At 36.3% G+C, this 17887-nt stretch overlaps 1 protein-coding gene across 1 annotated transcript; it reads left to right on the top strand.

Moving 5' to 3' along the window:
* Positions 1-12085: 12085 nt before the first annotated feature.
* LOC112750845 (pentatricopeptide repeat-containing protein At1g20230) lies at positions 12086-16943 on the top strand. The gene is made up of 3 exons (XM_029293237.2): positions 12086-12480; positions 12893-12944; positions 13599-16943. The coding sequence occupies exon 3, from the start codon at positions 13849-13851 to the stop codon at positions 16108-16110; it is 2262 nt and encodes a 753-aa protein (XP_029149070.1). The 5' UTR covers positions 12086-12480; positions 12893-12944; positions 13599-13848; the 3' UTR covers positions 16111-16943.
* Positions 16944-17887: the final 944 nt, after the last annotated feature.

Genomic DNA, 17887 nt, shown 5'->3' with positions numbered 1-17887 from the left:
TGAGATTCCAAAATTCCTATGGGCAGAGGCTGTAAACACAGCTTGCTACATTTTAAATAGAACCATCATTAGAAAACATTTGAAGAAAATATCTTATGAACTATGGAAAGGAACCCCTCCAAATCTCAAATACTTTCACATATTTGGATGCAAATGTTTTGTATTAAATAACAAAGATAATCTTAAAAATTTTGATCCAAAGTCTTATGAAGGTATGTTTGTAGGATACTCAACTACAAGTAAAGCGTATAGAATTTACCTCAAAGAACATAGAACAATTGAGGAATCCATACATGTGTCTTTTTGCGATACTAACTTTATTCCAAGTGCTGTTTTAGATGATGATGCAGGATATGAGGCTGTGGGAAGCCCTCAGATGAATCAAGAAAATATCAATTCAGGTCCCTCTATGGAGAAAGTCAGTTATGCACCTGCTCCTCAGAATGAAGAAGACATTTCTATTTTGTCTCATAATGATACAAGATAAGTAAGAACAATGAATGAAACATAACCCAGTCAAAGCCAAGATGAATCTTCATCCTAAAAGCCTAGAGAGTGTAAGTTCTTGAAGAACTACTCACATGAGTTTATCATTGGAGACCCATCTCATGGAGTCACTACAAGATCCTCAAGAAAGAAAGCTGAATCCAACAATGTTGCTTTCTTATCCCATTTAGAACCTCAAAATGTCAAGCAAGCTCTCGAAGATCCCTCATGAGTAAAGGCTATGGAAGAAGAGTTAAGTCAATTCGGAGGTTTGGTCTCTTGTGCCTTACCCAAATGGTAAGAAGGTAGCAGGTACAAAGTGGATTTTCATAAATAAATTGGGTGAGGATGAAAGGTGTTGTTCGTAACAAGACTAGATTAGTGGTCCAAGGTTATGATCAAGAAGAGGGTATTGATTTTTATGAATCTTTTGCTCCGGTAGTAAGAATGAAAGCTATTCGGTTGCTACTTGCTTATGCTTCCCACAAAGGTTTTAAAATATTTCAAATGGATGTCAAATGTGCCTTCTTGAATGGATTTTTTGATAGAGAAATATTTGTAGTTCAACCCCCCAATTTTAAAAACAAAGATTTTTCTAATCATGTTTTTAAACTATTCAAGGCTCTTTATGGCCTTAGGCAAGCTCCTAGAGCTTGGTATGAAAAGTTTAATGCTTTCTTATTGCAAAATAATTTTCAAAGGGATACTACCGATACTACTCTATTTATTAAAGAATCTAATAATGATCTATTGCTTGTTCAAGTTTATGTGGATGATATTGTGTTTGGATCGACAAATGAATCCTTGTGTAAAGAGTTTGGAAACCTAATGACTAGTGAGTTTGAAATGAGTTTAATGGGAAAACTAACATTTTTCCTTAGACTTCAAATCAAGCAAACTCCTAGTGACATTTTTATTCACCAAGAAAAATATGCCAAGAAATTAATGAAAAAATTTGGTTTAGAAAACTCCAAACCAATGGGTACTCCCATGCATTCAAATACGAAGCTTGGCAAGGATGACAATGGTAAATATGTTGATGAAACTAGGTATAGAGGAATGATAGGATCACTCATGTATCTTACATCCTCTAGGCCGGACATAGTTCAAAGTGTGGGTGTGTGCTCAAGATTTCAATCTCACCCAAAGGAATCACATCTTTTAGCCGTTAAAAGAATTATTAGATACATAAAAGGCACATTTGATTTTAGCTTGTGGTATCCTAGAACTAATGAATTTTGTGTAGTTGGTTATTGTGATGCAGATTAAGCGGGTGATCGTGTGGATAGAAGAAGCACTTCGGGAATGTGTTATTTTTTTGAAAAGTCTCTAAATGTTTGGTCAGGCAAAAAAGCAAGCTACTGTTGCTTTATCCACAGCTAAAACTGAATACATCTCCGCATCTGCTTGTTGTTCACAACTAATTTGGCTTAAAACTCAACTTGAGGATTACAAACTGAAAATTAATAGTATTTCCTTACTGTGTGATAATATGAGTGCAATAAACATTTCAAAAAATCCTGTATTGCACTCAAGAACAAAGCACATTGAGGTGAGATATCATTTCATTAGAGAACATGTACAAAATGGAACTATTGATATTCAATTTGTAAAATCTGAAGAGCAATTGGCTGACATTTTCACTAAGCCACTGTGTGAAGAAATATTTTTCAAGCTGAGAACTGAACAGGGAATGATTGATATTAATTCTGTTATTTAATGATGTCTTTCTGGTCTCTGTGTTGTTTTATCTCGTAGGTAGCAGGGAGACAAAACTAGACAAGTGATGAACTCTTCAAAAGGAGGCTTGAACAAAGCCTAGAAAATTTCTGGATTGAAAAAAGGAAATCTATGCCCAATAGCCCAGCATGCCATCACCGTCATTTGGGCCTATGTAAGACAAATCTTGTTCACATGATATGGGATCAATTTTAAATCATAAATTTCCTTTATGTTTGGTTTTAAATTTTTCGTATCAATCCATTCCATATCAAGTCATGTCAGTTTTAATCTTTTATCATTCTTCATGACTTGTCTTTTCATATTTCATTGTTTTAAAATTTAAATTTTTCGAAAACTGCTTTCATTAAAAGTTTTTGCTTTAAAAGAGAAGGTTTCCACTCAGCATTAATGATAGTTTATCACTCCTAACCTCTCTCTTCCACTTCCCACTTTCGTCGCTCCCTATCTTCCTTTCTCCATCTCTTTTCTTTTCAATATGAGAAAGAAGATTGCTACCAGAAGAAGCACAAGAGCCTTCATATCACCCAAAAATCCTCCTCACTCCAAGCGACCCCAGTCGCACACACACATACACATTCGCTCTCATTCATCTTCTTCTCATTCATCCCACTCATCCGAATCCATGGCAAGAAAAGTTATTCATCCAAAAGCGTCTTCTGCACGAAAAGAGGCTAAATCCTCTCGTGGTAAAGGAGGAAAATAGAAGGGACCCATGCACAAAAAGGAAGACCAACCATCATCACTGCCTCGCCGTTCTACTCCTCACCACAAGAGAGTCAATATCGCTTATTCCATTCCATCAACAGCTAACTCGATGGGACTTGGGAAAGAAATAAGGAATTTCCTTTTTGCCTGGTATTGAATCAACGGCTAATGCTATGTCCGGACCGCCTTTCGCTTAGTTGTCCTTTCTACTATCACTTCCTTTAGCAGTTCTGAAACATCTATAGTAAAGTATGCTATAATGTCGGCAATTTGATCTGCGACACTTGTACCCCCCGCTTGCCAAGTCGCTCTACTCCAAGCAACCGTCCTTCTAGAGGTCTGAAAAGAATAGTTTTTCAAAATACTAGGGAACCGCCTAATCTTGACTCTCTGGATTTCAAGCAAAAGTATGGTAAAACTCACTCTCACTATGATCTTCACCGATTTGCAACATGTGCTGATTATGAGTTTCATAAACAAATTCTTGCAAACCGTACTTTCTGTTCTTCCTTTGTTGTTGACCTCGATGCTTTATCTGACAAAGGGATTGATTTTAAAAATAATTTTCATGATCTGAAATGGTCTCCCATTTTCAAAATCAGAAAACTAGTCTACCCGAATTTAGTGCGCGAGTTTTATGCGAACTCACTTTTTCATGATGGAGAACTTCACTCTTTTGTTAAAAACACTCAGTTTGTCTTGAATGCCGAAACCATTGGCACTACCTTGGGTTATGTGGACACAGGGGTAATGGTGTATATGTCCGGTAAATGGGATAACAGTATTGGCATCTCTCATCAAGACGCCTTGGCTCGAATTTGTAAAAGTTTTTCTTCTATGGATGGTACAACTCCTACTCATAATGCCCTAGGACCTGTTAGGACTTTGTTACATCACATAATCACTCATATTATCATGCCTCAAAGTAGTTCATACCAAAGGATAATTGTTTGTGACACTCTTGTGCTTTATGCTATTTTGAACTCCATTCCCATTTCTTTCTCATATCTTATGATTTGTCACATGTGGGATTGTGTTAAAAGTGGTAAAAAGAGTTTTCTACCCTATGACATGTTTTTGACTTGTTTGTTTGAATATTTTAATATTGATTTGAGTAATGAGCTTGTTGAGAACAAAGTGTCTACTATCAAAGGTGGCGGTGTACCTCAGCAAGCAAAAGGTAAAAATGTCAAAGGCACTAAGACTTCGGCCATGTTTGAAAGTGAAGATGAAAGCCTTCCCTCTCCTTCGGTTGCTGGTACATTTGATTCCTACAAGTACCTATTCTCAGGAGTTATTAAGGATGTCCTCCAAGAATTTGCTTCAATGACCAAGCAAATGGTCAAATCCAGTAAGGAAGCTCGAAAGCTTGCTTTGCAAAATGAAAATCCTAGATGAAATCTCATGATAGAGTTACTGTGCTTCTAAAGCACATGGACTCATTTGATGAGGATATGACAACCTCCGAGAAAGAAGATGACTTCCTGGAATCTGAAGAAGAGGAATCTGATGCCTAGTTTTGCTCCTTGTTGTCTCTAACTGATCTTTATTTTGATAACTCTGGATTTCGAACTCTGTAACTATTTTCATTTGTCTTGAACTTTATTTTCTGTTGGATGACTATAATAATGTTAACTTTGATACAATTTCCTTGGTATGCATGACTTGACATTTTTGCTGCATTACTTGATATTTTGTGCTTGCAGTTGTCCCTCCTTGATGTCAAAAGGGAGAGAAAAGCATACAAATGAATTGAAACTATTTTCATGTTTCTTGTGCTCTATTTTAGTACTCTGTTTTAGCTCTGATTTGGTTTTGAGCACCACTTCAGTCCTAATTACTTTGATAATATATTTTTTGCTCTAATTTGTCTTTGATGCCTCCTGTTCTAGATCTGAACATGAATATGGGGCTGATTGGCTTGTAATTTTTGCATGATTTATTTTGGATTTTATTTTGATATTGGGATTAGTTTTTGATATACATTTGGGAACATTCTGCCATGTTTTGTTTATCAAGGATAACATATTTTCCATCTTGTTTGGCTTAAACTTGATCTGTTTAAAGGATCCTAAATCCTTGAAAATTTTCAAAGGTGTCACTTATTACCAAATCAAAGGAACACATCATTGCTTGTATATAGGAGTTATTTCTGTGTTTTAATTAGGTTAATCAAAGCACACATTAAGGAGGAGCATGGTAATCAAAAGAAAGGGGGAGCAGTCCGTAAATCATCCAAGGTAAGTTTTCTCTCTTAATTCTTTCAATTCATTTTAATATTGTTTGTCATCAAGGGGGAGATTGTTGAGTTTGAAAAAATAATATTAAAATGATGATCAAACATTATTAAAATGTTAATCAGATGTTTATTAAATTATTACAAATTGTTTGTTTAATGACCACAAGCTTCATATGGTTCTCTCACTTCTTGGTAACTGGAACTTCAAATTCAATTCAATTAATTTCCTTGAAACTTTCACCGAAAGCCATCATTTCTCTCTTCTTTTTCTTCTCTCTTGCTTTCGTCACGTCACTCACTCTTCCAATAAAGAAAGAAAGAAAAGGGAAAGCACATGGGCTATGGAGCATTGAAAGGAAAAAAGATTGTTGCTAAATCAAAGCAAAAAAAAGGGATTACAACTAAGTAGCTAATCTCACTCAGTCAAAACACGTCAAAAGTTTCTTTCCTCATTTGTGATACACCGAGGAACCAAGATGAAAGCCACAAGGTCTCAAGCATGGAAGAAGCAACAAAGGAGAACGTGAAGCCATCTTGGGTCAGAAGCTCATCAACGATCAGAATAAAAATTTTGGGCCAAAGTCAAGCTAAACGGTTAAGATTGAAGAAGCTTGAAGAAAAAGGATGAGAGAGAAGAGGTGAGTTACATGAAGACAGACTCGGTTCTCTCTCTTCTCTCTGATGAAGCCACTGCTAGTCTCTGATGTTGGAGAAGAAGACAGTGTGGGGGTTGAACTTGTTTCAACCTTGGAAGCTTTACTCTTCTATATTAAGGGTAAATGGCCAATGATTGAAGGAAAAGAGAGTAAGTGAAAAGCACAAAGTTCACTTTCATAGCTACCCAAGCTGTTAGAGTTTTTCTCCTTGATGTAGTTCATTTAGTATTTTTTTTCTCAGATTTGATCTGTCTGACTCTCATTGTAAAAGGCAGACATAGTGAGGTTTGTATGAAAAAGCCAATAAGAGGTAAAAGGCAGTGAGTTAAACAGTGAGAAAAAGCCATAAGATGTCTCAGAGGTTCTTTGTACATCTTTCTGTTTTATGTCATGATCTTGTAGGGATTTTCTTGCAAGTTGAGTTAGCACTTTACAGTTGAAAGCTAGAGAGAGTCCTAGTCAAATTCAGATTGGGGTTAGAATCTGGATTTGTCTCGGATAGGATTGGGTAGATCCTAGGGAAGCATTGGTGTTTGTAATCTTGAAAAAGAGATAGTGAAATTCCATCATAGTTGTGATGGAGACTAGTTGTAGGCTACATTGCACTAAGTAGTTGAACCAGGATATATCTGGTGTTATTTCTTCTTCTCTACTCCAATTCTATTTATGTTACTTAGGAGACAAAATGAAAATGACTCTCAACCTCGGTATGAGACAAAAGTAAAAATATATCCTAAGTTTCTGTGAAAAAGTAAAAGTACTATATAGTAGAAAAAGAAGCTAAGATTCAATCCCCATTCTCTTAGCCACTGATAACCATCATAGTTTGACTCCGTGGATATTTTTTTGAGTTTGGAGATGCACGCACAGAGGGACTGTCCAATGATTAACTACCAGGACATGTCGGGTTGGCTATATAACCGACAGATGAGACTCATTAGTCATAGAACAGACATATATCATGTGCATTTGTATATTTTGCTTGGGTGTACATTATTTTGGTTTGCTTAATTGTTTAATTATGCTTATCTGCTACTTGTTCTATTTGCTGTAATTGCACCCCTGTCTGTGTTTTTCTTGCTTGAATTGTATGTATATGTTTTCTGAGAAACTCTTTTTGGTGGAGGTGTGAGGGGGGGAGGGGGTTGTTCCACCGGTAATTCGGAGGGTTGGAAGAGACAGAAGGTCAAGTGTTTGGTTAAAGTTAGATTTAGAACTTGAATACCTTAGATAACTTACCTAATTTCTGGTTTAATTGAATCTTTAAGCTAAAATCTGAGTGTTGGAGTTCTAAGAATGCATTTGGCTTTTCCGGGACCTTTTATATTAACTATGCGGGCACCTTTACCATGCTGAGAACCTCCGATTCTCATTCCATATATATTCTGTTGTTTTTCAGATGCAGGTCGAGAGGCACCTCGCTGAGCGTCTGGAGTTTCCTGTACAAGCGAAGTGTGGTTATTTTGGGATGTTATATTTTGAATTTATGCTATGTATATATGTATATAGATTCTCCTTTGTATATATTTTATGTTTGTCCCTCCTATAGGTTGACTTGGAGAAACAGGTGTTTATTCTGTAGTTTGAGTTATATTTTGGGTTGTATAAATATATACAATTATATACTCTGGTCGGCCTTATCTTCGCAAGTCGAGTCTAGAGCTTGATATCTGTATTTTGGAACTCTGATCTACATATTATGTTTTAGTCTTCTTTTGATCTTACTTATCCGTTTTATGATTATCCTTGCGAATGTGACACAATTTTCTGTTTTCGCTTTTGCTTAACTTCTTCTTCAAGGCTCCTAGTTACAAAATTTCTTTAAACTATATTTATATACATCTTTTCTTTTAGAGATCATAATACCCCGCCACCTCTACTTTACGACTTAAGCGTAAGGCTCTATGTGGTAGGGTGTTACATGCTGTGTATTTTGTTCTGGTTACTTTGATTTTGTGGTTGTTATTTTTGGTTCTTATGCTATACATTTGGTGCTAAATGGAATTAGTTATTGTGTTTTTTACTTTATGTGATTTTCATTTAGCAATGAGCTGATAAAATTATTTGATTATGAATACGAACTATTTCGATATTGTTGTTAATATATAATGGTGTCGTGCTCATAATTTTTCTGTGTTTTTACAGTTTTTGTGTGATGTAAATGAGCAGTTTGTGTCAAAAGTTGGGATGACTTTCAACACATTTGAAAAAGTTGAAAAATTTTACAAAAATTATTCTAAATTTGCATATTTTTCTACTAAAATAAGAAACACAAATAGAAAAAGAAATCAAATTAAGAAAAAGTCATGAATATGACTTATATGACATCATAACTACTACAACTCTCTTGTATGACCTAATTACATCAAATTTAAGTCAATGAAATCGAGTGTACCTCATTTAAATAAGAATGACACCGAAATTATTTAATGATGATCACACACAAATTCAACTGAGAACAAGCACACAAATAAAACTCAACCAACTATAAAACATTTCCAAATTAATTTTGGATTAGAAAAATTCATGAATATGGCTTAAATGACATTAGAATTACTATAACTATCTTATATGACCTAATTATAACAAATTCAAGTTAATGACAACAAGCACAACATATTTAACTCAAAATGACACCGAAAGTAATTAATGATGATGACACATGAACTAAATTTAGAACAAACACACAAACAAGACTCAATTAACCACAAAAATACATACATACAAATTTTAAATCCGAAAAAGTTATCAATATGTTGTTCATAATTCTTGTTTCACCCTTTTAATAAGAATTTGTTTACGATTAAAAAATTTCGATATCAAAATTGAGAAACTTACAATTAAAAAAATTTTGATATTATTTCCTAATAAATTCTGCATAACTCAACAAGAATAAAAATAAGAAAAAAAATTAAAGAAAGAAGGATTAATTTTTTTTACATCATGATTCTTCTTCTTCTTTTTTCTTACATCATGGTTTTTTTTATAAAAAAATACTAAGTATATATTAAAATTAGTCACTAAAACTAATTATTAATATATTTATATATAAATATGTAGTTTAATTTATTTGTAATGTATATTTTTATTTTATATTTTAATTTATATTTTATATTAATGATTAATTTTGATAATTTGTTTTAATATACAATGATTATTTTTTTTATATTTTATGCTGCATGAATTTATATTTTTTTTATCAAGATTGGTTTCCTAAGAGTATTGCTACACATACAAGTCCTTTTAGCATACAAGTCATACAAGTTAATCCTAACCAAATAAAATCCATTTACATAACGCGTGCATAAAAATCACGTTATTCCTCTTTGTATCCCGCGTTCCTCCTCCTCTTCTTTCTTCTTCTTCTCATTCTTCTTTACGTTTCTCCTCATTTTTCTTTGCGTGTTTCATCTTCATCGTTGTTTTTTTTAGGGTTAAGTACGATTTTGGTCCCAACGTAGAGGTCGAAAATCGATTTCGTCCCCAACTTTTTTTTGCTACAAAATGGTCCCCAAAGTTTCAGTTTGTTTTAAATCATCCTTCGGACGAAAATACCCCTCCCTCCCCTCTTCTTCCCCTTCTTCCCCAAAATTATGCAGAAGCACCAGCAGAAGCACAAGTAAAAATAGAACCAGAAGCAACAACAATAATTAATCAAATAGAAGCAGCAGCAGGACAACAACAACAACAACAACAACAACAACAACAACAACAACAACAACAACAACAACAATGAGTCACCAATGAATCAACAATGGAATCAAGTAGAAATAGAAGAAGCAGGAGCAGAAACAGAAACAGAACAACAACAATAATAATGAAACAATATAATCAATCAGAAGCAGAATCAACCAGAAACAACAATAATAAAAAATTAACAAATATAATAGAAGCAGAATGAAAGAAGAAGAAGAAGAATGGAAGCAGAAGCAGATTCCGGCGAGCCATCCGATCGACGACGAGCAACGGCCATCGAGCAAAGAAGAGCAGCGGCGAAGAACGGCGGCGACGACGGCGAAGACCTTTCCCCTTCTTCTTCCCGAACCCTCTCCCCCCCCTTCTCCCTTCGCATAACCCCTTCCCCCTTTCCCCTTTACTTTACGCGTAAAACCCCTCCCCTCTTCTTTCTCAACACCCCTCCCTCCCCCTTCTTCCCTTCCCCCCCTCCCGCGTTTCTCTTTGCATACCCCCCTTTCTTTCTTTCCCCCCTTCTTTGTATCCCTTTCTTTCCTTTTTTTATTTATTTTTTATTTATTTTATTTTATAATTTTTTAATGAGGGATAATTTGGTAATAAAAAAATAAATTTAGTAAAAAGGACGATTTTAAAACAAACTGAAATCTTGGGGATCATTTTATGGCAAAAAAAAGTTGGGGACCAAAATTATACTTAACCCTTTTTTTATTACTGTTGTTGTTACTGCATTTTTTTCCCTCATCCTCTTTCTATTGATTTTGTAACATTATGTATTTTTTTCTTTGTTTGATTTTTTTTCTCCCAAGAAGAATTGTGAGAATATGAAATAAGAAGAAGAAGAAGAAGCACCAGAAGATGAGGAGGAAGATGAAGAGTTTTGAATTATGCAGAACTTATTAGTACACATACACCGAAAATTCTTAAACAATAAACTCAAATATCTTCATATTACACCAAAATTTGCTGCAAATACAAAAAAATATTTCCTCTAATACTGTATTTTTTCTTTTTTTTTTCCTTATTTCTTTCTTTCTTTCAGTTGAATGAATGTAAGTTCATCATCTTTCAAGTAATTTTGCAGTATTATGTGTTTCTTCTTCTTCTTTGTTTGATTTTTTTATTTTTATTCTTGTTAAGAGAGTAAAGCAAGAAGAAACTCGAGAAGGTAAAACAAAATGAAAAAAATGAATAAGAAAAAAAGAAGAAGAAGATGGTGGTGATAATGAAAAAAAGAAGAAGCAGCAGCAGAAGTTGAGGAAGAGGAAGAGGAAGAGTTTTGAATTATGCTGAACTTATCAGCACACATACACCAAAAATTCTTAAATAATACACTCAAATATCTTTGTGTTACACCCAAATATCTTCGTGTTACACCCAAATTTACTGTAAATACAGAAAAAAAATGTTTCCTCTAATGCTGCATTTTTTTCTTTTTTTTTTCTTATTTCTTTCTTTCTTTTAGTTGAATGAATGTAAGTTCATCATCTTTCAAGTAATTTTGTACCATTATGTGTTTTTTTTTCTTCTTTGTTTGATTTTTTTGTTTTTATTCTTGTTAAGAAAATAAAACAAGAAGAAACTTAAGAAGATAAAATAAGAAAAAAAGATGAATAAGAAGAAAAAGAAGAAGAATAAGTAGGAGAAGATTAGGATGAGGGAGAAGAATAGTTTTGAATTATGTAGAACTTATTAGCACACATACATCGAAAATTCTTAAATAACACACTTAAATATCTTCTGATTACACCTAAATTTGCTGCAAATACAAAAAAAATATTTTCTTTAATGCAGAACTTTTACGTTACATTCAATTCAAACCATCAACGATGAACAACAATTTTCACAAACAAAAATATTATTCACCTACAGAATCATAAACTACTAACGAAAATATTAACTAGAATCGAACCACACCTCAACCACTTGATTGGATTCAAAACAATAATCAATTTCGTTCTTGTTCAATTGACAATTTGAACTTGAATTATTCATTATCTTCAACAACAAGATAACTGATAATAGAGGAGAAAGAGGAAAAAGAAGGAGGAAAAAAATTCCAATGAAAAAAGAAAGAGGAAGAGGAGGAGATGGTGTTGGTGACGACGATAACAAAAGAAAAAAATAACGAAGAAGAAGAAGAAGAACGTGTAGTAACGACATGAAAAAAAAAAATGCACGCGTTAATATAAATGACTTGTATAGACTTGTATCAAAAAATGATAATACTTTCCTAAAATGGTAAGAGAATGAATTAGTTTTCCAATAATGATTACTCTTGAATTAAATTTCTTTCTTAATACTTCAAGCTTTGATCCTTCTATCCGTCGTGGTAGGCGATGCTCTTTGCAACTGTCTCTCAAACCCAATGTTATGAAAATTCGTTCGAATTGACCGGTCAAACCAATTAAATCGTGAACCAATAAAAATTACAATTCGATTATACCAAAACCGAAAAAAATAAAAATCGTTATTGAACCGTTAAATCGGCCGGTAACCGGTCAGTCGAACCGAATCGGAACCCGGCCGATTTTTTTACTTTGCCCAAAACGCTCAAAACACAGCCGTTTAGCATACAGTAACACCCCCTCCCCCCAACCCTTACCAGTTACTAACCCTAACTCACTCAACTCTCCAACGGCGCAGCAGCACACCCTCCCTCGTCCCTCCCATCACCCTCGAGCTGGCCGTTCCTCTCATCGCCGGCGAGCTCAGCCCCTCCCTTTCGTTCAGCCGCCGTACTGCTCCTGACGCCGTCGCCGGTTGGAGCTTCGAAGCTCACTCGGTCCCTCACTCAGCTAACGTCTCAGACTCTCAGCAGTGGAAGCATAGTCGCCGGGCTCGCCTCCTGCCTCCGTCGCGAAGCTCTGTTCCACCGTCGCCGGCGCCATCTCTGTTCCTGCCTCCGTCGCCAGCTATCCATTTCCAGCGCCATCATCCTTCCTTGCATTTGAAACGGTAATGGAGCCTCAGTTTGATTCTGATTCTGATTTGTTTTTATTCTGAACTTTTTTATTCTGATTGTTGGTTTGATTCTGATTTATTTTTATTCTTCCGACGTCCTCCCCATTGTTGACTCTGATTTGTTTTTTGGTTGGGTTGTTCTTGATTCTTTGGTTGGATTGTTAATTCTATTTTTTTTTTACTTTGAATTTTTTGTTCTGTTTTTTTTTTATTAATTCTGGTTTAGGATTGATTTTATGCTTTTGACTCATTCCAAGATTTTTTTCTAATTTATTTGTTCTGTTGCTGATTTATTTCTTTAATTCTGGTTTTGCTTCCGCTGCTCCTACTGTCGTCGTCGTCGGACGCTCGCTTGTGGTTTTGCCTCTGCTGTTTGTTCTGATTCTCATTCGTGGCAACTCCCCAGTCATCTTTGCTGCTCTGTTCAGCTACCTGCGCCGCTATACTCTGCATCACTGGTGTGTTCCGCCTCTCTTCTCTGCGAATTGCCTCTGAATCTTTTGTTTTTTCGCACTTAGTTAATTTTTATTGTTGATCAATGTGGTGGCGGTGGTGTTGCTATATACGTGTATTGTTGCTGCTGCAACTGAAATTTTGCAACGTGTTATTGGTTTGTTGCTTGTATAAACTATATTATAATTGTTATTGCTGCTGCATTCCTTAGGTCCAGAATTATTGTGGTTTTCCCCCCCCCCCCCCCAAATAATTCACATGTGAAGTAGAGTATACATATATCATAATTGGAATTCGTCGCTTTGTCTCTTAAAATCAGAAAGATAGCTGTAATTTAATTTGATCCATCTAGTATTCGAGAATCATGTTTCGTGAGATGTTCTTCTTGTGATATCCATTTATCACTTTTTGGATTGGGCAAACGCGAAGCAGAAGCCATTTCACTTTATGTTAGTTTGGTACTTGATGTTATTTTAGAAGCAGAAGCCATTTTGGAGTGAAATCAGTTTTACATCTTATTAGTTTGGTGCTTGTTGACTTAGCTAGATTGGTAGAAAAATCTTCATCAAAAGCTATAATTAATTAATTATATTTTAGGATGTATATTTATAATTTATTTATTATTTTATTCTAAAACAATTTTTTCGGTTGAATCACAGTTAGACCAGTTGGATCAATGAATCAGTGAACCAGTGACCAAAGCGGTTCGATGACCGGTTCGGTTCTCAGAACCTTGCTCAAACCTCATCGCATCTTATAGCAGAGTATGCTAAACAAGCTATGCAACAGCAACAATAAACCTTCAATCATGTCCGCACCCAAAACCCCAATCCCACTTCGTCTTCCTCCTTCCCACCCATCGCAACACTAACAACAGCAGTAAAACACAACCCCAACAAAGATTTTTTTATGCCCTCCATGTTCAATGGTATCTACAACATAATATTGCAATGCCTGAGTTCCAGCACCATTACCCTTTCCCACGCGCGTCAAGCCCACGCGCACATTCTCAAGCTCGACCTCTACGGCGACACCTACATCACCACAAGGCTTCTCTCTCACTACGCCAATAATCTCTGCTTTTCACAAGTCACAAACCTCGTACTCCATTTCTTCCCCAATCCAACCCTTCCTTCCTTCACCACTATCATCAACGCCTTCACCAGGTCCCACCAATACGACGCCGTTCTACGCCTCTTTTCCCTCATGGGTCATAAGGGTCTTGCCCCTGATGGGTTCCTTCTCCCGAGTGCAATCAAAGCCTGTGCTGCGTTGCAAGCCTTGAAGCCCGGGCTGCAGTTTCATGGGTATGCTTTTGTGTCTGGTTATGCCTTGGATTCAATTTTGGCGTCTTCTCTGGTGCATATGTATCTGAAGTGTGATAGTATTGGGGATGCGCATCGACTGTTTGATGAAATGCCTGAGAGGGATGTTGTCGTTTGGAGCGCGATGATCGCGGGTTACTCGCGACGTGGGATGGTTGAGAGGGCCAAGGAGATGTTTAGTGAGATGAGGAGTGAGGGGGTGGAGCCCAATTTGGTATCGTGGAATGGGATGCTTGCTGGGTTCAGCAATGCAGGGTGGCATGTTGAGGCTGTGGAGTTGTTCAAGACAGTGCTGAGCGAAGGTTTTTTGCCTGATGGGTCAACCGTATCATGTGTGCTTCCTGCTTTGGGGCAGTTGGAGGATGGAGTGGCTGCGAAACAGGTTCATGGTTATGTGATCAAACAGGGATTGGGATTGGATAGGTTTGTGGTCAGTGCGCTGCTTGATATATATGGGAAGTGTGGATGCACACAGGAGATGTTGCAGGTGTTTGATGAGGTCGATCAGAGGGAAGTTGGTTCTTTGAATGCTTTTCTAAATGGGTTGTCGCGAAATGGTTTGATTGACACTGCATTGGAGGTGTTCAGGAAGTTCCTTGATGAAGGAGTTGAATTGAATGTTGTGACTTGGACCTCTATGATATCTAGCTGTGTGCAGAATGGGAAGGACATGGAAGCTTTGGAGCTTTTTAGAGAGATGCAGGCTCATGGAGTGGAGCCTAATGCTGTAACGATACCAAGCTTGATTCCTGCATGTGGAAATATTTCAGCATTGAAGCATGGGAAGCAAACCCATTGCTTTTCTCTCAGGAAGGGGATATTTGATGATGTTTATGTAGGTAGTGCATTGATAGATATGTATGCAAAGTGTGGAAGAATCCAGTTATCTCGGCTTTGTTTTGATAAAATGTTGGATCCAAATTTGGTTTCTTGGAATGCAGTAATGAAAGGATATGCAATGCATGGGAAGGCTAAGGAAACAATAGAGATGTTTCGAATGATGCAAGAGAGTGGCATGGAGCCTGATGAGATTTCCTACACATGTGTGTTATACGCATGCGCCCAAAATGGCTTAACTGAAGAAGGGTGGCAATATTTCAATAGCCTGTCAAAAGAACATGCCATTGAAACTAAAACAGAACACTATGCTTGCATGGTGACACTTCTTAGTCGTGTAGGGAAACTTGAAGAAGCTTATTCTCTCATCAAGGAAATGCCATTAGAACCTGATGCTTGCATCTGGGGAGCCTTACTAAGTTCCTGTAGAGTTCACCATAATTTGAGTTTAGGCGAGATTGCTGCAGAAAAGCTTTTCCTGTTAGAACCCGATAACCCGGGGAACTACATTCTTCTGTCCAACATCTATGCTTCAAAGGGCATGTGGGATGAAGTAGACAGAATTCGTGATGTGATGAAGAGTAAGGGTTTGAGGAAAAATCCTGGCTACAGTTGGATTGAGATTGGAAACAAAGTACACATGCTTGTTGCTGGTGACAAGTCGCATCCACAAATGCAAGAGATATTGGAGAAATTGGAAAAGTTGAGTGCTGAGATGAAGAAATGTGGTCACCTTCCTAAGACTGGACTTGTGCTGCACGATGTGGAGGAACAAGAGAAGGAGCAGATATTGTGTGGGCACAGTGAGAAGTTGGCAGTAGTATTAGGACTACTCAACACGAGTCCGGGGCAGCCTCTTCAAGTGATTAAGAACCTGAGAATCTGCAGTGACTGCCATGCCGTTATAAAATTTATTAGCAGTTTGGAAGGGAGAGAAATTTTTGTAAGAGACACAAATCGTTTTCACCATTTCAAGGATGGTGTTTGCTCTTGTGGAGATTATTGGTAATTTCTCATGAACTTCATTTCTAGAGACATCACATATCCACCATTTGAGTCTCCAACAATTATTCCAATAATAACATATCCGATTTGACCTATGGATGAATACACAAACATACATTTCATGCTTGTTTGGGTAATAGCAATGAGATTCCCCAATATCATGCTAAGAATAGCTAGGATTTCCAAAAGAAGATGCCATTCGTTTGATGAGAAATAAAAAGGAATATCGAAAATTCGAGTGGCTGAAGCTGAAGCAGCTACTTTTGGAGTAACAGAAAGAAAAGCAACGACTGGAGTGGGAGAGTCAGAGTCGAAAAGAGGATTCCTCACTTCTTTCTCTCATTCAAAACCGTGCATGAGACTTTCATCTCGCACGGCTCCTAAGTGATAAAAGAAAGAACTCATCTTCTTTCTTTTTTGATTACCTTCCTCGCGTATGTATAAGACCAAATCCATTCGATTTAGAATTTTCAAAATGATTACTATACTAATCCTTAACTTTTCGAGGAATCCTTCATCAGTGGTTGCCAAACACAGAATACACTAATCAAGATTATTTTTGTATCCATTTGATGCGATGGAGTTGTCAAGTTGAGAGCAATGGATGTGCATTGTCATTTTAGCAATTGGCAGTTAGATTATAGTTCTGTTCAGTCCCTTGTTTCCTTTAACAGAGATCTTCTGTCAGTCGCATGATCTAGATTATACTGAAAGGCGATGGTGGTCCATATCAGCAGATTTTCCTTTTTAGTTCTGTCCATGTTGTTGGCAGATGCATGATTTAGCATCAATTAGGAAATTTAAAGACATAAATTCGAGATATTGTTCCTCACAAGCTAGCCTTCACAGCATCTTTTTTGTTTCTGCTGAATGAAATTGTGTATTCTGGGCATGGGAATGCTGTTTTCTGCTCGTCTTTAGAAGGCATTTCATTGCACAAGTTCGTGATACTCGGCCCCGCTCAAGCTATAAAGTCCCCTAACCGCATGATTGTATGGTTTAAACATCAAATTAATATAGAAGGTATCTATGATATTTAATACAACATTCATTTATTTCTTATTTTAATGTTATCCTTGGTGATCTTGATAGTGAAACTGTATTTGCTCAGCTTGATATAATACTATCTTGATCAATCTATTTTCAGCCAATGGCTTGAAATTGTGATTTGTTCTAATGATTTGTTGTACTCAGGTAAGTATAAAACTTCTGTCAATATTTCTTGTGGTTTGGAGGGCTTCTTGGACTCCTCCAAGAACTCCTAAGTAAATGTGAGTAATGTCTCGTGAAAAAGAACTTAATGCCATTGTCTATTGCATGATTGGTGCAGATAAACATTATTGAAGGAGCATCAAACATTATTGTGGTTTTTGTCTTTATAAATGGCTGATACCTTGAATGAGCAACAGTTTATCAACATGGCTGATACCTTGAATGAGCAACAGTTTATGAACAGTTGAACCAGACCAAGGTAGACTGGATCGACCAAGCAAACCAGACCGGATTGGAAATAACCAAACTGGACCGAATCGGCCCACACTACACCAAACCAAACTGAATTACGCCAAACTCAAATTAGACTAAAGTAAATCAAATCAAATTATACCTGACCAAATAGAAGTGGAAAGTGCTAAAGAGGAACCTTAGAAAACCAAATTAGACCATTTTTTATTTTATTTTTCAAACAATTTTAAGCCTAATTAATAATAAAATATTGTTACAAACAGTTATACTTTTAAAGTAATAGTATTTTGAAAAATACATTTCTAATCAATCGGTGG

This window comes from Arachis hypogaea, chromosome 15 (assembly GCF_003086295.3).
Source record: "Arachis hypogaea cultivar Tifrunner chromosome 15, arahy.Tifrunner.gnm2.J5K5, whole genome shotgun sequence".
NCBI lineage: Eukaryota > Viridiplantae > Streptophyta > Magnoliopsida > Fabales > Fabaceae > Arachis > Arachis hypogaea.
Note: the sequence above shows the minus strand (reverse complement) of the source record. Positions and strands in the feature narration are given on the sequence as shown.

Bases quoted from the DNA above. Each gene is read 5' to 3' on its own strand.
- LOC112750845 (XM_029293237.2), top strand. From the start codon at position 13,849: ATGCCCTCCATGTTCAATGGTATCTACAACATAATATTGCAATGCCTG.